At 39.2% G+C, this 22,414-nt stretch overlaps 1 protein-coding gene across 3 annotated transcripts in view; it reads right to left on the bottom strand.

The window, feature by feature from the left end:
- The window catches only part of Dpit47 (DNA polymerase interacting tpr containing protein of 47kD), an 80,895-nt gene that overhangs the window by 30,100 nt on the left and 28,381 nt on the right, over positions 1-22,414 (bottom strand). For 2 of the 3 annotated variants that reach the window (XM_069848303.1, XM_069848304.1), the window contains 3 exons: positions 19,922-20,039; positions 8,971-9,142; positions 3,032-3,224 (listed from right to left, as the gene is read on the bottom strand). In XM_069848303.1, the coding sequence (XP_069704404.1) occupies positions 3,032-3,224; positions 8,971-9,142; positions 19,922-20,039 (483 nt within the window). The remainder of the gene's footprint in view (positions 1-3,031; positions 3,225-8,970; positions 9,143-19,921; positions 20,040-22,414) is intronic. The other variant, XM_069848305.1, reaches the window with a different exon arrangement.

Genomic DNA, 22,414 nt, shown 5'->3' with positions numbered 1-22,414 from the left:
ATTCCTGACACAGACCTACTTAACATCACATTGTACACGCCATAAAGAGGATTCTTTGTCCTTCAGACTACAAGAAGAGCTTCAGACCCATCCATTTGTTTGCATGCAAGATCATTTTGTATTAAATGAAGATTAGTCTCCAGAACAGTTGAGGTACTATTTGTCTAAAATTAAAAATAATTTTCCATTTCCCTTCTCATAGAATTTAGTATCCTTCAAGTCCAACCACTGTTTGACAGATACAGTTATGCCACTATCATTTTAAAATCTTTGAACACCGAGATAATCCTTAAGAGCAAGAAATAGATGATGGTCACTTGGTCTTAGATCAAGATTAATCAAACAACATATGTTTCAATATTCCAAAATTCCCCATCAGAAGTGCTGCAAGAGTTTTGAATTAGAGTAATAGTTTGTTATCGTGGAAAAGCAAACACTTTCTACCAACATACAAGAGTGTTTTCATTTAATAGCAATCCTTATGTATTCCAATATTGCACCATAAACAACTGCAAGCAATGTTGTTCTCTGATGTACCTATAAAATCAACAAACAGTACATCTTTATCATTCCAAACACAGTAGCCACAATTTGTCAGTTAATCTGACTATCCTAAATTTATTTTTTGAGGACCATAGGTGTTTCCACACATGTTGCAGGTTCCATTTCCGAGGTGTAATGGTGAACCCATTATCTCTCGTCACTAGTGACAAGTCTCTCAGGAAATTCGTACCCAAAACAGGCATATTGGTAAGCTATAGGATTCAAATCATGCTATACTTCTCATTGTTTCTGTAAATAGCATTTTCAATACATCTTTGGTTTTGTAATGTGCCTGCTGTTATTTCTCTCACAGTCATTAGTCGTAACTTGGAAGGTTCTGAATTCTGAATACCACACAGCCACATTTTAGCTACACATCACGTTGTCTTCACAAAACTTCCACCAGTCAATGAAGTGCTGCAGCAGATTCATTCCTGGTACTAAAACCAAAGAATAACTCCACTGGCCACCTCTTTTTAGTTAAGCAGTCATATTTAACTGGTGGCAGCTGGTTAGTGATGCACAGCACTGCCAACTGTCATGGAGTTGGCAATAACAAAAATTAATAAACTGCTTTGTAATAAATCCCAATATTGTAACCTCAATTTTAGTAATCTGATATGTCTGTAAACTAATTTTTAAACATCCCCCTGCACTGAAGACAGTGATTATGGAGCATTAGTTAATTGAAAGGAGAAGTGTTCTCAGAAGAAAGCAAAAATCTTACAGAATCTTCGGAGGATCAGATACAGATCCTTTGGTAAGAATTCATCAGCCAACTTCGTTACAGATGGGTCTAAATATCTCTTTATAAGCATCCAACTGTGAAGACGATAAGGTTCATTTCTCCATATCTTTATGAATAAAAAAGTAACAACTGCTATAGGTTCACATATGTTGTTTGATTAGTCAAATGTCCAAAGACAGGTCTGAACCTCACAAGTGATATAAAAAAGCACCACTTATGAGGCAACTAGGCCAGGAGATAATGGGATAGGGTGGCCAGTTCCTTTCCCCCTCCACTGCATACATTGCCGATTAGCTACATGTTACATTAATCAGACTTCAGATGCATACAAACAAATGTTCTTCCTCTGACACATATCATCAAGTGAGATGTACTGACTGATAATTGTGGTACATATCAGCCAGAATAGCTACTATACAATATAGGTATTTGATTATTATTGAACAGCAAGTCTCTTGTACATTTCAGATCATAATCACATTCTAATTCACATCCAATGTACGAGGGCTTTTCAAAAAGTTTCCGCACTTGTGTCATATTATTTTATTTGTTTGCAACATACAACAAACTATATTATTTTTCCACATAATCACCCAGCTTTTCAATATATTTCTCCCAGCATCCTACCAACTTCTTAATGCCATCAGAATAAAAAGTCTTTGGTTGAACACATAGCCACTGATGCACTGCTAACTTTACGTCTTCATCACTTACAAAACTCCTTCCCCCCCCTAGAGCCTCCTTAGGTGGCCCAAAAAGATGAAAATCAGATAGCGCCAAATCTGGACTATAGGCTGGATGTTCCATGATTTCCCATTTCAGTTTTCTTATGGTTTGTAACGTGTGGGCCGCAGAATGGGGACAGTTCTGTCCGAAGCATGTGAGAATAAGATGCACTTGTGATGGTTACTCCCCATTCCTGGTATGTCTCAAGAATAGGCCAGGCCTTAGAGAATCCCAGAAGACAGTCAACATCATCTTGCCTGCTGATGATTGCATCTTGAATTTTTTGAAGACAGGAGATGCCGGATGCTTCCACTGCATGCTTTTGGATTCATAATGGTGAACCTGTTTCATCACCTGTCACAATTATCTGCAGAAAGTTGTCACCTTCTTCGCGATAATGTTTCAAATGGTGGGAACACATGTCTATGCGGTTGCGCTTATACTCATCTTCCTTTGGAACCCACCTGGCAGAAATTTTCCAGAATCCCAGACTATCGTGGACAGAGAATATGCAGATCAAATGCTGATATACAGTTTTTATGCAATTTCCTCTATCTCTCTTCACCCTTCAGTCTTCCAGGATCATATCCCTAGCTTGTTCTTCATTTTCCCCAGATGACTCAAGCACTCGGAATCAGTCACACTTGTTCTGCCATTTTCAAACTTTTCTATCTACACATATAAGACTCTATGCGAGAGAGCATTGTCACCATACTGAGCACACATTTTCTGATGAATCTATGAACCTGGTACACCTTTTGCCCACAAAAAACGTATCACTGAATATTGTTCGACTTTGGTGCAATTTTCAAGTTTCGCTGCCATGTTCAACCTTGTGTAGCAACTGTCAGACTAAACGCTAAGACAACAGACTTGCTATGATGACTCATCATACTACATCCTACCACACCCGCCACCCCCACCCTTCTCCATCCTTCTGTCTCCACTGCAGGATTCACAGTGCAGAAACTTTTTGAAAAGCCTCATATATAACTGCATACAGCACTTATTTACCTTCCCCACAACAGCTTTGGCTCGGAGTTCTAATGTAGTTTTGTCAGTGGGGGAAGAAGTTAGTATTTCATCACAAATGGCAATGCACTCATCATATCTTTTCAGAAATAAACAACACTGAGCAGCACGAGCCCTTGGTTTGGAGTAATTAGGTCGAATTTTCAATGCTGCTCGACAATCTAACAGGCAAGATCTGCAACACAAGTTATTTTACGACATTAAAATAGGTACTGAAATGGGACGTAGATATACAGAGTTTAAATTTCTATGTGGGGAGGGGGGGGGGTGGCAGGGAATGTAGAAAATCACAGAAACAATCACAAACAAACCACACCCATAATATATGCACATGTTTATATCAAACTAGTTTTGTATAAATTGCGAACAGAATTAGTACAATATGTATAGAATATATAAGATGTCCCATTTATCTTGCTCACCAAAAATAATTTTTTGTTAGGCGCCAAATAAAAAATTGTTTTTATTAAACAATGAAGTATAACGGGGAATTAATACTATGGGCATATATTTTTTGTAGTCTTTTCATTAAGGAGATACGAATAATGACTTCATTTCTTTATATGGCACCATGTATCTTTTATTCAATGAATAATTTAACCTCTTCAAGGCCTGTTCAAAAATGTATCACATTGTACAGACCCAGAAACAAAATTCGAGCCACCTGAATTTTCCAAGTTCCAGTAAGCACTGAGCGCGCAGTATGTTATAATTGGAACTTGGCAAAGTTCAGGTGGCCCAAATTTTATTTCTGGGTCTGTACCATTCTAATAAACAAAACAATGAGGAGTCCAAAAGCATAAGGAAGTACTTTAAGTCCAAAGTAAAATGGCACTTTGTAGCATTGCAATACTGTTATTAGGCCTTATTTTATAAATGGAATCCTAAATAGCAGACAATGTGCCTGATCTTTTGGAGGCTATACCTTTAAGGAACAGAATGTTAAGTATTTCACGCAATCTCTTAGCAGGACGACCCACAGATTTTGGCCATGTGGTACATAATCATAAATTGCCTTTGGGAGTCTACTATTACTCATTCTTTCCAAATGATGTTTCCAATTAGACTGATATTGAACAATGTAATCTAAAACTGGTGGAATTTTTAGTTCCTTTAAAATTTCACAACTTCTTTTCAGATCCCATTTAGTATAGCCCGCTGTTCTTCGCATGAATCGCATTTCACAAGCCATTATTCTGCTTTTATCTGCTTTCCTCAGTGTCCATGCTTCGCTGCCATAGCTGAGCATGTCATGCCAATGTGTTATAGAGACGTATGCGGGTGTGTTTCTGAACCAAGGATGGTTTCATCACACTATTTATAATGCCCATTGCTCTTGTGTATTTATTAATTTTCTGTGATATGTCCAATTCTTCAAAAATGGAAAGATTGTAACCTAAATATAGGAAACTATTACATCTTTCTAATATTTTATTATCTGCTACAACCAGTGAAGGACCTAGATCGACCAGCCAGCTGCTGGCCTCATGCCCACATGCCGAAGCAGAGGTGGACGATCATCCAACCAGAATGGAGGTATCGTGTGGTTAGCACGATGATCCCCCAGCCATTATAACCAAACTAGCATTTCTTACCGAAATTTTCGAGGGACTGAACTCTTTAAATGCAATCATGCAACACGAAAAAAAGAATATTATTTCAGCCACACACAAAATGGAAGGATTTTGCAAAAGTTGATGTTTTAGCAGTCTACAGTTACAGTGGATAAATTGTTGTGCTTTCTTTTAGTTGAAAGTTTTGAAAATCAACTACTCAAAAGCAAAAAGGATGCCCAAAGAAGTTAATAACAGAACACCTAAATGCGTTACAAACTTCAGTAACAAAATACTTTCTTACCCTGTTCATTTCAGAGTTTTAACGGGTAATTTTTTTTATACAGCTGGTGAGATCAACATATAAAATACCACTAACCTAGCTGTCAATGAAAAAATGAGTTCTTAGACTTATCATGTGATTCTACCATGAAAACAAAATTTTTAGACACTTTAGTACAGTCCTTTAGATTCATGTGCAATGTCAGTATCCCACAAGCACAAAGAGGGCCAAAAAAAACTTTGCTGCTGTTTTCAATGTCATACTTGTGCAAAACAGCATTTTCTACACTGAAAATAGTGAAATCTAAACAGAGGAACAGATTGGTGCATCTTGATGATGATTTGTGTGATGGCCTGTCAACAATAAGGCCACGTGTTGACAAACACCAAGCACAGATTTCACATTAATTTTAACAGGCTAGTTTTCAAAAACAAAAACAAAAATTTTTATCGGACATCCAGTGCAGAAAGGTCGGTATTACAGGCTCTTCCCTTTGTCTTCCTCTGAGACTGCTCGATATGCTGCTTGCATTTAGTGCCACTTGTCTGTTAACATCAGTCTATCTACATTGGATATCTGATACAACATGGAAGTTTATATTATTACTGTTACTTGTTACTATTATTATTATTATTATTATTATTATTATTATTAAAGGTAAAGGTATCCCCGTAACATGCCATGAAGGCACTTGGGGGGCATGGAGGTAGAGCCCCATGCTTTCCATGACCTCGGCACTAGAATGAGGTGGTGTGGTTGGCACCACGCTCTGACCGCCTTTTACCCCCCGGGAAAGACCCGGTACTCAATTTAATAGGAGGCTGAGTAAACCTCGGGGCCGTTCTGAAAGTTTGGCAACGAAAAAAAATCCTGTTACCACCTGGGATCGAACCCCGGACCTTCCAGTCCGTAGCCAGCTGCTCTACCAACTGAGCTACCCGGCCACCTATTATTATTATTATTATTATTATTATTATTATTATTATTATTATTATTATTAAACAAAAATAAATGTGTTGCAATATCATGGATGTCCAGTAAAGCATGTCATCTGTCAGAAAAAGTTGGGATCCACTGGTTTACAGGATAGCCAACTGTATTAACAAGGGTACATACGTATCTGTATCAAGTCATCCCATTTGGTGATAATATTAACCTAACTAGAATCGCTTTCAGGTCATGTGCTGTGAAAGAAAAGTATAATCTGTTAGTATCTATTATTATTTCCTAATGAGAAGTTGTCACAAAAAAAAAAAAAATATATATATATATATATATATATATATATATTCAGTAAAATTCCAAGATAAAGAAATAAGTTAAAATTACCATGTTTCAAACTATAACTATGACATTTGAATAGGTGCTATGTGAACCTATATAATATTTGTCATCAAATTATTTTTTCTATTAATGATGGACCTAGTACATTCCAGTTCTTCAGAATGCGCCTAACCTAAGTTAATACTATAACTTATGTATTATCACAGTCTAGTATATACAATCACGAAGCTTGGGATGATTTTTTGCATTTCACGCGATAGTTGCTAGCCGCTTGGAGTGCTGTGAGTACTAAGAACAATAGACTATGCCACTGCCATCGTGATCTAATACAGGCTGTAAGGCAGACCATGTAATTTGCTTAACCCGATCCTTAACCTATATTCCTATATTCGCAATTATACATTATAATTAAACATAATCATGTATGATACCCCGCACATTCAATTTGTCTGTATTTTAATACTACAATTGAGTACTGAATTACTGTATTTATCTACTACCTAAGAGACAAAGTAACACAATCGTACGTACGGTATACTAATTTCATAGGAGTGGTATGGTAAATTTTCTGTCTACAATTAAGGAAGGTAGATGTGCTAAATTAAAATCACAATATAAATTCTTTTTATTAAATCTCAAAATAGCTTCAATTCTAAACTAAAAATGTTGATGGGAACAGATTATGTTAACATGCAAAATTCTCTTCACATTAAAATAACACAGTTTTATAATTATTTCTGCAACATATTATGCAACAAGAAGTAAACGGAACTTATGAACACATTACACTAAATAAAACTTAGCAGTGGTATGCAATAAAGTTATAATCAATCAGTTGTGTAATCAAGATGTATAATATATACCGTAAATAAATAAATAAATAAATAAATAAATAAAATAAAATAAAATAAAATATATTTCACTGAGCTCCATACACTGAAATAGAAAACCCGAACATACATTACGGTGGTCTAGATCGAAAAAGGCATTGACTGTGCCATATTTTGCATTGTTGTGAAAAGTTGTGGAAACTGTGAAATGTTCGTTATCGGTTGTAATAACTGTAAATGGCTAAAATACAATAATTTGAATAATAATATGGGACAAAAAGACGTTTGTGGTACTATAAATATTGTAAGAAAAAGAGGTCAGAGTTATCCTTCTCCCGAAAGATCAAGGAAGGTGAGTTTATAAAATATAATATATACTTTATGAAAATAATATATAAACCTTATGTAGGCCTATTTCATATTTCAATAGTGGAAGAAAGGTGTTAATTTTTTCAAAAGAACACGATATCGAAAGTACAATACATTTTATCGTCTGCTAGGGAAAGGGTCTGTGATTAGGCGATAGTAGCGATCCTGATGGTTAGCAACTATCTATGAATGCATATTTAGTAAGTACTGAGCTTCGTGACTGTATATACTAGACTGTGGTATTATCTAATTTACATCCTCATATTAACATTCTCTTTAAGTTATAAGTAGTTTCCTATCAATAGCAAACAAATCTTATAATCACCCCTACTAGATTAGAACTTATACCTTAACCTCTGTTTCCCATTTCATCTCAACTGTAAATAAGAATTTTCTTAACTTTTTTAGATTACTAACATTATGGGAACCACACAGCTTCCTACAACCTAATATAAGTATTTAACTTCAGTATTTTCTTTTCGATCCATTCTTCTCCTAAATTTTCTGTTTCTGGGCAAACCAATGCAATGTGGATGCATCTTCTTTCTAACAGCATAAGAGGCAGATATCCTTTCCTGTATTACTCCTCCTATTTCTTAATCTCCATATTCCTAATCTCCACCAAGTCATGCTTACTCTCTCTTCTCTGACATTCGTTCTAAAGTAGTCTTTCTGTTCCCATTAAGTTTTTATATCCCTATAATTAATGCATGACCTTAATTCATTTCACTTCGGGCATAGCTCATGTCTCGTTATTTCTCTATTCCTTTCTTTTATAATTGTAGAAATTACATTTAGGTACATTGTCCCAATTTTTTTTCCATTATCAATTAAGACCTAATCTGACTATGTTAAGTTCTAATTCTGTTAACCAATTGGATTTCAAGTTAGTAGTCTGTAGAAACTGCAAACACTTCCTCTCAATTGTAGGCCCCCTCCACTATCATCCTTCAACTTAATATGGTCTAAATATTTAATTTTCCCCATTAACATAGTGTACCCATGATGCTATTTACACCCATTTCATATCTAACAGTTAGGTTTGCTGCATTCCAAGGGAATCCTAGATAGTTTTACAAAATTTGGCTCTAATTCTGCGAATGTCTAGATTAAGTTATTACCCAAATTTTTTATACTGTAAAATATCTTTGATTCTACAATTATTACTCTATAAATAGTGAATGATTTTTAACTCCAATATTTTGCCTTTATTCATACATCTAACAATTGCTGGGAGTGCAGCATTCCCTTTCATTCTGCACTCTCCAATTACCCTTATTACCTAATAATACAGCTAATATATAATTCTGTGGCCTAATGCAATAACAACCACACTCTGCACTATTAATGTTGATTACAAATACAACTAATTCTGTAATTTAAACAGCCTATAGCACTTAAGCAGCCCTTCGAGATTTTACCGACTTTGGTTGTTTTTGCATAAAAAAGTGCAGAATATTTTCAGCTGATTGCACAACTTATCTTAATTTGATGAAAAATTGAGACTGACTGTTCTTGCATTAAGCCCCCCCCCCACCCACACACACACACACACACACACACACACACACACACACACACACACACACACACACACTGTACCTGTAATTTTTCAAGAAAAAATTTGAAGCAGCTCGATTATTATGTAATTCGGATTCAAGTTGAGAATTACCACATTTCTGCTTCAATCCTTCTGTGTAAGATATTATTGCCAAACGGTAGTTCTTCATTTTGAAGTTGTAGTTTCCATCTTCCTTATATGATGTTGCTAATTCTGGAATAAATTCATTTTAATGTTTTTCAGTTCTTGAAAGAGTTCAGATAGCACATAGTATTCTTTCATGAAAAGGTCTGTTATAAAACAATGAACATTTACAATCAGTACAGAGCTAATTCATCATGTACACTTACTGTGCATCTGAGCCAACTAGACTGGCAATTGGTCAGCTGCTTATTTGATATGTTCTCAACATTGCTTTAAACAGTTACAGTGTTCATTTGGCTGTGATTGGGTGCAGACTGTTCATTCTGCCCACTGTTGTGCAGCAATGGTAAACAGATATTCCTTAAGGCAGGGGTTCCCAACCGGTGTGTCACGCAGCCCCATGGAATGTGTCGCGAAATTTTGGAATTGAAAAATAAATGTTATGCCATCAAAAAGCCTCTTTACACGCATTTTTTACTTACAACGAAGTCTTTGATATGGTACATTTAATTTTGAGACAGACTTTACCAATGAAACGTGAACACCTGCTACAATGCTTAGTAATTCGTTTACTGTTCCATTTAGTAATAAATAGCCCCTAGAGTATACAATCGTTAGAACATATTGGTCAGTTTCAGTATAAGAGGGTGATATTGCGACTATTTTATGAAAAGTGCTTTATTTAGATTGTATCATGGACAAATTTTAAATTCGAAATCAAACTCTCGATTAGAATTAGACAACAGCAGTGCTAATTCAAATAATGTGCGCGAAAATTCCCTTCAGGGTTCACAAAAAGTACTGCATTTCGTAAATATAGTGATGGATACTTGCAATATGATTTTACGTGGCGTGGAGATGAATATTGTGACTTTTATTCAAAACAATAATGTAACTTTTATTGTCACAACAATAATCACTTTCTATAATTGAATTTAAACACTCCCGTCAACAATGGGATTTCCACTCCAAACAGCAACACAGTATTCATTATTGCACTCCACAGACGACAATGGCAATTCACTTGGATTTCTGAGAACAACAATGTACTCCTAATCTCAACTAATGTTCACAAAGCACTATTTACAAACAAAACAGTTCACAGTTCGTTTGCCTTTGCTAGTTCTTCTAGCTCATTCACTCAAGTTCACAGTATGTCGAATCCAAGACTTCCAGAGACAGTCCACTGAACTTCGAACTCAGGTCCCCAACTGCGGTCCACTGCACGTCGAACCAAAGACTCCAGATACACCACACTCGCCTGAATGCTCCCACAGTTGCGGACACACTCAAGTCGAACTCCGGTCTCGAAGCTGGATTCACTGCTGCTTCACAAGACTGACTGCCTTGCTGTCCAAAAACTGTGCTGGCCTCCTTTTATTTGTTAGGTAACACTTCGCGAGCCTTCGATTTCCGGAGGTTTCTGTTTCTGGAGGTTTCGTTCCCCTCCCCTTCACCTCGCCAGCGCAGCACCTGCAGCTTTGCGTCCCCTTTGCTTCGCACCACACTGCACATGCCCATGCGCTAGATGCGTGCGCAACTTCCTTTGCTGCGCCCAGCGACCGCCAATCTCTCCCTCCTTCTGCCGGACGCGTGTTCGACAACAGGAAACAGCGAGAACATTCCTTGCCACATTGCTCCCTCCTTAGGATTGTCCGTCCTGGGCAGTCCCTTGGTAGGCCGCTAGTTGGTCCAGATGCACCACCATCATCTTCCCTCGGGGTTGTCGCTGGATGCGGTACACCACGTCGTTGATCCGGGTCACCATGCGGTATGGTCCATCCCAGGCACGCTGCAGCTTTGGTGATTTTCCTTTGGTCCTGGTAGGTCGATACAGCCACACCAGATCGCCCTCCTGGAATCCTGCAGAGTTGGCTAATCTGTCGTAGCGCACTTTCATCCTGTCGCTGGCCATCTTGAGGTGCTCTCTAGCCAGTTGGTGGACTCCATTCAACTTCTCGGTCAGTTCTGCCACGTAGTCAGTCGCTGGCTGGTCGGTGCTGGGTGGCGTGCCAAACAGCAGATCACAGGGCAGGCGCAGCTATCTCCTGAAGACCATGTTTGCTGGTATCATCCCTGTTGTATCGTGGGGTGGAGGGGAGTGGTCCTGGTTTTATGCACCCCCAGACACTCGAACAATTCTCCCATCAGGTTGGATTCGATCATTATGCAATTCCCGGAGCACCCCGAATCGGCAGATGGAGTTGTCAAGTAGTACGTCTGCCACCATCGAAGCCTCTTGGTTGGGAATCGCGTATACCTCTGGTCATTTTGTGAAGTAATCCATGGCTACTAGCTGGTAGCGGTTCCCTCCATCTGTGACCGGGAATGGTCCAGCAACGTCGATGGCGACTCTTTCAAAAGGAGCTCCCACGTTGTACTGCTGCATGTCCTCGGTCCGCGACTACCTGCACATGTGTCGCACCTTCGGCACCATTGTTCCGTGTCGTTTCTCTGATGCTGCCAGTAGAACCTCTGCCTTAACTTGTCCAGCGTCTTGTTGGCTCCTAGGTGGCTTCCAGTCACGCCAGCATGAGTCTCCTCCAGCACTTCCTTCACCTTGCTCCTGGGCAGGACAAGTTGTTCTATGCGGGTTCTTTCATCGGCCAACTCTCAAATCCTCTTCAGGATACCGTCCTTGACAGTGATGGATTCCCACTGGGCCCAGTAGCTCTTGTAAGTGGTGCTAAGGTTGGCGATATCGGCCAACACTGGTCTCTGACCGGACTTCACATCACGCAGTAGCTGTCCAATGTTTGGGTCCTCCAGCTGCTCCCTCCTTATGGCAGCGTTATCCCATCCTGGGCTCGGCTGGGCGGCAATTGCTCGGACTGCGTGGGCGCCATCTCGCTCTTCTACTTTCAGGCAGTGTTTGCAGCCACCTGGGCACAGGCGCCATGATAGGGCATCAGCATTGGAATGTTTCTTCCCTTGGCGGTGTTCGGAAGTGAAGTTGTACTCCTGCAGATGTTGAACCCAACGGGCGGTCTGCCCCTCCAGATTCTTGAAGCCCAATAGCCAGGTGAATGCAGAATGGTCTGTCCTCAGATGGAATTCCTGGCCATACAAATATTTGTGGAAATGCTGCAGGGCTTCCACAATGGTAAGAAGTTCTCTACGTGTCACACAGTAGGTCTCTCAGCCTTGGATAGTGTTCAGCTGAAGTAGGCAATCACCCTCTCTTGCCCGTCCTGTTCTTGAGAGGGTACTCTGCCGATGCCTATGTTGCTAGCATCCGTGTCGAGCATGAACTTCCTTCCAGGGATGCGTTATCCCAGTACAGGAGCAGTGCAGAGCGCCTCTTTCAGCGATTGGAAGGATGACTCTGCCTCGTTCGTCCATTGGAATTGTCGTTTCTCCTCGGTCAGCTGGGTTAGAGGCTTAGCGATGTTTGCGTACCCAGCTACGAATCTTCTGTAATAAGTGCAGAGGCCGAGAAAGGGGCGCAGCTCCTGCTTGTCCCTCGGTCTCAGCCATCCTCTGACGGCTTGTAGCTTCTCTGGGTCCGTGGCCACTCCGTTGGTCTCTACTATGTGCCCCAGGTAGCTGACCTTCTTCTGGAACAGATGACATTTCTTCAGGTTCAACTTCAGTCTGGCTTGTCGCAGTCTCTCGAACACTTTCCTCAGGTTCGACAGTTGTTCGCCGAAGGTCTTGCCGACCACAATGACGTCATCAAGATACAGCAAACAGGTTTCGTATGTCAGGCCTCTCATTATGGACTCCATTAGTCTCTGGAATGTAGCCGGGACGTTGCAGAGGCCAAACGGCATAACAGTGAACTGCCATAGTCCCTGGCCTATAGAGAATGCCATTTTCTCCTTGTCCTCTGGATGTAGTGCCACCTGCCAGTATCCTGACTTGAGATCCAACGTTGAAAACCACTCTGCTCCTGCCAGGGTGTCCAAGGTGTCGTCAATTCGTGGAAGGGGAAAGCAGTCCTTCTTGGTGATGTCATTCAGTCTTCTGTAGTCCACGCAGAAACGCAGGTCCCCATTCTTCTTCTTCACCAGCACCACAGGTGATGACCAAGGGCTGTCGGATTTCTCGATGACCCCTCTTGCTTTCATGTCCTCCAGTTGGTTGTCAATCTACCTCTGTTTAGCAGAGGGACACGTCGAGGAGGTTGTTTGATTTGGTGAGCATTTCCGGTGTTAATGCAGTGCTGAACTTTCTCCGTTCTCCCGTACTCATTTTCAGACAGATGAACACGTCCTGAAATTATGTCAATAGGTCGTGGACCTGTCTTCTTTCTCCTTTGCTTAAATTCTCCTCCAATTCTCGGGCCAGCTCTTTCAGTGATGGGTCTAGATCTGGACGTGGTCGGTGATATTCCTCGTTATCTGCCAGAGATGTCACAGACACTACTGGCTCGACGTTACCTAGTACAGTTCCACTAGGCACCTACTTGTCCCAATTGGTGACATTCAGGACCCTCACTGGTACCAACTTCTGGTTCGGGAGTAGGGATCTGGCCACATAAACCCCATTTATCAGAGTGATTTGCGAATCAAGGAGCAGGTTTCTCTTAGGCTGTCCAGCCAGTCGTGCCGTCACCACCATCTCGCAGCCTGCTGGGATTATCACCTGATTCTCCAAGGTGAGTCTGCTGGACATGGGTTGGTCTTCGACGTCTCTCAGGAACACTTCATCCTGACCAAAACGGAGGATACGGAGCAGGACGTCCACCGTCGCATCGAAGATCCGCATGGTGTCAAGTCCCAGGATGACGTCTTCAGTGATGTTGGCGACGAACACCAACATGTCCAGTCTCCTCTTTCCTAAGGTCAAATCCAGGAAAACCTCTTTTTGGATGGGCAAGCTCTCGCCTGAAGCAGTACAGAGTTTATATCGGCATAGCGCCGTCCTCCCAGGTAGGCCATGCACGACTTCCGGCCTGGCGATAGTGAGCGATGCCTCAGTGTCTACTAGTACTCTGCATGGGCGGCCTCTTATCCATCCGTCAGCAATCAGCCCATCGTCGCATCTTCTGTTGAGTCTTCAAGATCAGCCAAGGGGATGGTGATGACGGTGCTGACGTGCCCCTCCTCGCATTGACCCCTTTTAGTTTTCCTGTTTGTGACCGGATCGGTCACAGTCTCTCCTCAAGTGTCCAGCTTCGCCGCAGGACCAGCAGGTGGGCACTCTCATCTCCATCGCTTGGGTGACTTCGGTTGACGTTCCTCGACATCGGCCACCGCGACGCTCCTAATCCGGTGCGATGCCGAGACGTTCGCCGTCAACTTGGCTGCCTCCATCCTGAGGGCCGCCGCCAGAGCTGCGTTGATGGTGCGATGCTCTGCCAAGAGTAGCTGTTGTCTGATTTCGGGGTCTCGAACTCTGCTGCCGAAGGTGTAGGGCGCCTTTCCAGTGACGAAGTTAGGAGGTAGGTTCCTGAGGGCCTTATGGGCCACTTGTTCTACCTCCATCGCAAATTCTTGCAGGGACTCGCCTGACTGTTGGATCCTCATTTTCAGTTGGGTCCTAAACGCTGCCGCAAGTTGATGGTCACCATAACGTCCCTCCAAGGCCGCCATTATCTCAGCGGCTGTCCCATCTTCTGGAACACTGTGAAGAATCTCCGACGCCTGTCCCTGAAACGCGGAGCTGAGTAGTTTTCTCTGCCGGTATCCACCCATTGTGCTCTGCGAAAGCCTCGAACTGGAGTCGGAATATTTCCCAGGACGTCGTTCCGCCGAACTTCGGCGTCTTGACGTTCGAATGTCTGGCTGAAGGCGATGGTTCCACAGGGCCATTATATGGGATCCTTAGTTGTGCTGCCGCTTCCTCCATGGCCCATTGAACCTCTTCGGAAATTATCTGTTTATGTTCTCTAGCCTGGTGATCCAGTAACGCGAGTATGTGCTTGTTTTCTTCAGCATGTTGGTCCATTAACACACTCGTCTTGTCCAGCAACTCACTCGTTTCCTCTTGGACGTTCAAGAGCGCGAATTTTGTCAGTGACTTCAAAGAAGAATATAACATTTCGTCCAGGCATATCACTACAGTCATGGCTCGCAAACAGATTGAAGAAGACCATATTTTTAGGCAGAGAGCAGAAACATAGTTAAGGAACACGTGTGAAATAGTGACCAGGGTCAATTTTTTTATGAACTATTGTCTTCAACACTATCACACAGAGGTGAAAAATCAACAGCTGGTGTGATACAATCTGTTCATAGCGTCACACACAGTTACACAATAGATGTGGCTGTGTTCATGGATGGTAGATTAGCAAACAAGCTTTACATTTGTTTGCAGGAAACACAGGGACGTTTGGTTTGTACGTTGCAAAGAAACTAGCAGCAATGTGTCCATGGAACATCCATATTGAAGCGAGTAAAAGTGGAAAAATTACCAAAGAGCACATGAAAAGCTTTTTCAAATCGGTCCTCTGTGAACATGTTGGTGAGAAAAGTCTATTACTTTGTGATTCATGGTCAGGGCACAAAGACTACAGTCTGATAGAAAAATGTTTTCCCCACAAAGATATTATGTTACAGATACTGCCACTAAAGACAACCAAATACTGCCAACCTCTGGATGTATATTTTTTAGACAGTACAAACTCTATTGCAGACGTCTTGTTGATTTTGTATGCTTGCAAATTGACAAACCACAGGTCATATTACATGATCAATATTTCATCACCCGCCTTCACTCCATTATCTACAACCAACTTCCTGCACCGAGGTACAGACCTATGTTAACATATGCGTGGCAAAGTCCAGATACGAAGTTGATATATTTCTGTTGCATCATTTGATAGTGTAATCACTGTGGCTTTTGATATTGGACTACTGCAGTGCAGATACACCGAAGACAATGTAGCATGTCCACATGGTGCCCTTGTCAATTGTGCATACTGTTCCATTCCATTGTTTTAATCACTTTATTGAACCTCCACATTTGCACTTTGATGACGAATAAGGGAAGAACATACTACAACACAGCATCTTCTAGTTTGGAAAATATGGACAGGTATGTACCGCATCTGTTAATAAATTATACTGTTTAAAGCAAATGTCATGTAGCTTTTCGCCAAATAATACCACATTTATGTCTTTTGTGAATCTGCTTGTCATAATTGTCTGTTACATGGTATTTTTCTTCAGTGACTTGTGCTTCTCTAGTCTTTAGATTCGTTAACCTTCAAACATCGCCTGTACACAACTGTGGAATTTTACAGATAAATAACCTTGATGGGTGGCATAACAGCACAGCTCCATATTTTAAAAGCATTTATACTCGGTTTTAGCTGTTTGAGCTGGGGTACTTCCTTTGTAAGTCAAATACAGCAATAAAAATTTACATACCATGATTTATCACTATCTTAATCGCCAATATCATACATATTAAAACAAAACCCAAATCAGCTAGGTACACAAACATAAGCAATCTATAACACACGACAATAGAAATAGAATCTCAACAATACTCAATGGACTATGATATATCCAAAGATCCTACACACGTGATATGACATTGATGTTAAAGCTTGTATAAATCAATGCTTATAAAAAGAACTACACTGCTGTACCGATGGTATTCTTGGACGTCTGTATATCCTATTTTTTCTACTTAAATTCAGAAACAAGTCTTTCCTATAACTGCACTCTGTGCTATATTTACATTTCCCAATTGGTGCGTTGAATACAAGGCTTTTAGGAGTTCTTAAATACCCTAAACTTTTGCTTGTATAAAGTTCCAAAGCTCTCAGGTGTTGTTAAAAAGTACAGTATGTATTACAATTTTTGTAAATTATTGGTAATATCATGGTTGGGTTATTTACTACCTTTTTTATGGTTGTTGAATTGAATTTATTGTATAATAATGACATTTCTATTCTATTGATGTATCATTTTTTATTTTTAATAAAATCAGTGACATTAACCTTCCAATGAATCATTTTGGAGTCATTAAACATGTATAATAGGGTCTGCAGTACATTTCATTACAGGTTTCATTACAGGCATCTGAAATTAGTTCCAGTTCTCAAGTAAAATTTTGTGCTTTCCATATTGTTTCTTTGTTCAAATTTATTTAAATTTAAGATGTCAGACATGAAATAATGTGCATATTTTTATTTAATATTACATATTTTGTGATATGTTCATTTATTTTTCAAGTTAATAGATACGGTGATCATGTAGTTATAGTTATTCATCACCAGTCACATTAGTGATCTCAGCTAACATGTTGTCATAGCCATAGTTTCTTTACTGTGTGAATACCTATACTACGTTTTCACACTCATTGTTCATAAACAATATTATTTATGAAGAGATTAAATTAGCTATTAACAAGATAAAGCCTAAAACATGTAGTGGTCCTGATGAGATACCACTCTTCATTTTAAAAGATTGTTACGAAGTATTACCTTATCCTCTGTATTTATTATATAATCTTAGTTTGAAAACTGAAAAGCTTCCGAAAAAAATTGAAAATAAGCAGCATATGTCCAGTTTTATAAATAACGCAATAAATCAAAATTGAAAATTACAGACCTATTTCAATAAATTCTGCACCTGCTAAAGTTTTTGCACAAATATTACACACGATAATTTTTAATCAAGTGTTATTTATCTAAATATCAACACGGTTTTATTACAGGTAGACATACTGTAAAAATTTAACCAACTCTGTACAGTATGTATAAAATAGTTTAGATCAGCAGTGTACTCTCTCAGGTTAGCATTTCTTACTCACAAACATGCTACTGCATCCATGGCTACTGGTGGGTACGCAGTATTCCAGTGGCAGGGTTTTGTTCATGCCAGAAATTACCGGTATGTAATTTGTTAGTGAAATTCAGCAATAAGAGTTTAATGAAGCACACAATGTTCATGTATGCATTCAAATAAGCCTATTTTATATAATTAATAATACTCAGCATGTTCGTTTATAATGTTAATAACTTAAAAATGTATCTTCTGAAATTGAGGGGTCCAGTGAAAGAAGGGGACAAGCCACAATATGTAGAATATATCATTATTTCAATGGGATTTTCCTTTCATCTGAGCCCAAGACTAAATAATATGAATGATTAGAACTGGAGATAGATCCAAGGAATTGGTAGAAATTATTTTTTAGAAAATTTCGTAATTTAATATCTGCCGAAATTAGATTTCTGGAAAAAAAAATTGCAGATAGCAATATGAAGTCTTGAGGGAAAACCCCAGAAAAACCTCAACCATGTAACTCATTCCAAGCACGATGTGAACCCAGGCCTGCTTGTTTCATAATCATATATGCCAAATATTATTCCACAACAGTGGACAGGATGACTATTGATCAAAGAACCAGGAAACAGAAATAAATCTTAAATTCCAAAACAGATATATCCAAACCCACCATCACCATCATCATCACCACCACCGTTTGTTTTTATTTGAATTACAGACTGTCACTAAGTTTATCACTACATCCAAAATAAGAGGGGCAGTCAAATGAAAACTGGTCAGATGCCAAAAACTTAATAGAACATTTATTACCTCAAAAGTAATCTCCAAAATTGTTTATACATTTATCCCACTTCAAGACAAGATGATCAATCCCATTCTTCAAAAAGCTAGTGGGCTGTCTACCGAATCAGTTCTTTACCCAGTCACACGTCTTTGTCCTATGAAAAACGAAGTCCACGAATGTCATTCTTCAACTCTCCAAAAATGTGAAAATCGCATGGGGAAAGATCTAAGCTGTAGGGGAGGTCATGAAGCATTTCCCAAACAAATTTCTGAATCGTATTCCTCACGGAATTGGCAGTATGTGGGAAGCATTATCATGAAGAAGGATAATGCCGTTTGATAGCATTCCAGGGCTTTTTGACATAAAGGCGTGCCTCAGTTTCTTCATAACATTGTGAATTGATTGTAGCCCCATGCTCGAGAAATTCAACAAGCAGAGTACCACTAGAATCGAAAAAGAATGTCGACATGACTTTGCTGTGAACTTTTTCAGTGGGGGAGAATCCATGTGTTTCCATTATTGGCTCTGCCATCTGCTCTCCGGTTCAAAATGGTGACACCACGACACCATTCATCCCCAGTGACAATATGGAACAGAAATGCATACTCTTCCTCGTGGTATCATTGCCAAGTGGCCCAGTGAAGCGGCCATTGTTTGTTTTTTTGTTCCTCCATCAACTGATGTGAAACTCATTGTGCGCAGATTTTTCAGTAATGCAGGTGCTTCATCGCAATGACGTGTACGGAACAGTGACTTATTTCCACCAAACGATGAAGTTTTTCCACAGTGATCCGTCGATTTCTCTGTATAATACCATCAACCCCAGCAATAACAGTAGAAAGGAGTGATGGCATGATGAGCCTGTCCTGAGTGACCATCATCTTGCAGTGACACATGTTCCTCTCGGAATCTCTTGTGCCATTCCAGTACACACAAACATGACATGCTGTGTTAGCCATAAACAGCAGACATGTGACGATGGATTTCTCATCCTTCTCCTTCAGCAGCCAAAAAAACGCACTACATCTCACTGTTCTTCTTTACCCGCCTCCATTAGTGATGTTGGACGAACACATGTATCTCTAACTTCACTTCCAGCACAATAAACGAACGACTAGTGTGTAAGCAGAGGTTGTAACTATGCTTTCGCGAGTCGCCACCAAATGTCAGTTCAGCAATCAAATTCCAGTGGTACCAACTTGCCCGCTGTGAGATATACGCATGGTGACCCATTTTCATTTGACTGCCCCCCATACAAGCAATTTACATTTATCAATGTAAATCACAAATCAGTTTAAAGATCAAAAAGAAATGGGAGCGGTACAGAACTTCAAAATGTTAACAATGTTTCGAAATATTCCTTGAAGGTGGACATGTTACCTTCTGGCGTGTTCAGTGCTTCGCTGTATTTCAGTTGCTGCAATCCTTCCATGAGTGGGGACAATGGTTGACCAGGCTCTGGAGCTTTGGTCATGAAGAAGGGATGCTTCTCCATTTCCTGCAAATTTAATGAAAGAATATGCATTGAAATTTATAAAAAAAACACTAGACAAAACTGTCACAAGACTTGCTAGCAGAATCCTAGATGCCAATATGAAGAAAGAACTGTACCTTTTTGCAAAGATCTCACAAAAATCAATGGTAGAGAAGAATTCCAAATTTTATCTTACTAGTAGTATAGTATATATGTATTTAACTGATACAAATAAGGCCATCAGGCCTTCTCTTCCTCTACCAGGGATTACAACTACAATATTAAGAATATAATTAGAATTATAATTACAATCAATATTAAATTTACAATTACAATAAAAATCAAAACACTGAAAGATTACCTCATTAACAAAGGCTAGACAATTTATTACAGAAGTTAAGAACAAAGAAAGATTTTTTTTTTACTGATGTATAAATTAAACCTAGAATAATAAAATTATTTAGTGATGAAATTACCGGACATTGAAATATTTTGTGATAAAGTAAGATAACTATTTACGAGAAGCCATGTCTGAGACAAGTCTCAATTATTAAGTGCCTAGTAAGTTTGCATTTGAATTCAATTTTATTTCGACAGTCCCTGATGCTGCCAGGGCTATTGTGAAAGAGGATGAGTATGAGGAAGTGCGATAGGATGGTATTGTTAGTATTGTTTCATGGTGAGAGCATGTGTTCAGGTTATGGTGGAAAAAAAGGTAAGTGAAGTGAGACAACAGGTACAAAGGAATAGAAGAGTTCAATATTTCGAAGAGAAGGAGAAGTGAATGTAAATTTCTTTTCTTATCTAGTTTAAGCCAACCTAATGCTTCCAAGGATGGAGTAATATGACCATATTTACGAACATTGCTTACCAAATGAACACACAAATAATGAGCACGGTGAAGTTTTGTTTTGTTGTTGCTGGAAAGCTCAGTCAGTAAAATGTTGGCATAGTCAAAATAGGCCAATACAAGCATCTGCACAAGGGATTTTTTTAAGCAAGAGAGAAAATGAACATTTATCCTTTTTAGCACATGGATAGCAGAATATACCGGTACTTTTCTGCAGGTTTCTATGATTTGCATGTCCCAGTTGAGATTATTATTCATGTGAATGCCAAAATTGTTTACTGAACAACTGAAAAGAATATGCACTGTACTTATCTTAACAGGGGAAATGTCAATTTGTTTTATAGTGTCAGTTTGCCATTTTTAACCTAATATAATTGCTTGTGTCTTTCCAGGATTGATTTTAAGGAATTTCTTTGTCCATTTCACAATCGAATCAATGTCTTCATTCAGTCTGTCTATAGCATCGTTTACTCAGACTAAGAGGGAAGAGATGTAGCATTGAAGGTCGTCAGCATACAGGTGATAGTTGCAATGCCTTACAAGTGATGTACTATCATCGACATACATTGTGAACAACAATGGTTCGAGTACCAACCCCTGTGGTATACCTGATGTTATGTTAAGTCAGGAGAAACTTCGGTTCCCTGATACAACATTGTTGTCTTTCCTGTAAGTGGATTCGAACCAACTCACAGCACTACTGATAAGCATGAAAACAAATGATACTGGTGAAGAGCTTCAAAACATTTCACTATCATTATTAGTTTCTTCATACGATATTTATTTATTTATCAGAGCTTCCTCAAATTAGAGGCTGCCATTGGACAAAGCATACAAAACAATACAAGAACAAATAGATGATGAGAGCTAAAAGAGTAAGAAAAAAGGCAAACAAATACACAAACAAACAATGGCAGTTTACAGAAAAAAAAAAAAATTCAAGTAAAGAATCAATGAAAGCTAAGAAGGAAAAAGAAAAATGGTAATGGTGCGTCAATTTTTTCCATACACTGAATTAGAGTCCATATACGTGGTTCCGTAAAAGTTTGACCGACTCTCATTCATTTTCAAACCAGAGATGTATTTAATTCCTAGCAATTAATACCACTGTGACAGCATTAATGAATTTGATATAAATATTTTATATAACAAAGTAACTATTAAATAATTAATTTTACAGAAACCTGTATGCAATGAATTTAGTAAATCTTACTAAGAACAGATGTTTCTCTTCTCTGCAGGATCACATAATCATACAGAGTCAAGTAGGGCTAATATGATACGGTAAAAAAAGTCGGACTAATTTCATACATACTTTAAAGTGCACCAAAGACTCAGTTTGAAAATGTTTAAAACTGCGATTTTGGAAGTACATTTTATGCTATTTAAGGAACAATATTGAACAAAGTTTAAAAACAAATCATTATCAGCCTCATAAATGTACTAAAAGAAAAGGCAGTTTTGTTTCTTTAAAAAACCTAGATGTGATACTCAGTTACTTCTCTTATAGTTCTTGAATGAATAAGGATAAATATATATATATATATAT

The sequence above is a fragment of the Periplaneta americana genome, chromosome 15 (assembly GCF_040183065.1).
Source record: "Periplaneta americana isolate PAMFEO1 chromosome 15, P.americana_PAMFEO1_priV1, whole genome shotgun sequence".
Taxonomy (NCBI): domain Eukaryota; kingdom Metazoa; phylum Arthropoda; class Insecta; order Blattodea; family Blattidae; genus Periplaneta; species Periplaneta americana.
This window is presented reverse-complemented; position numbering and strand designations above follow the sequence as displayed.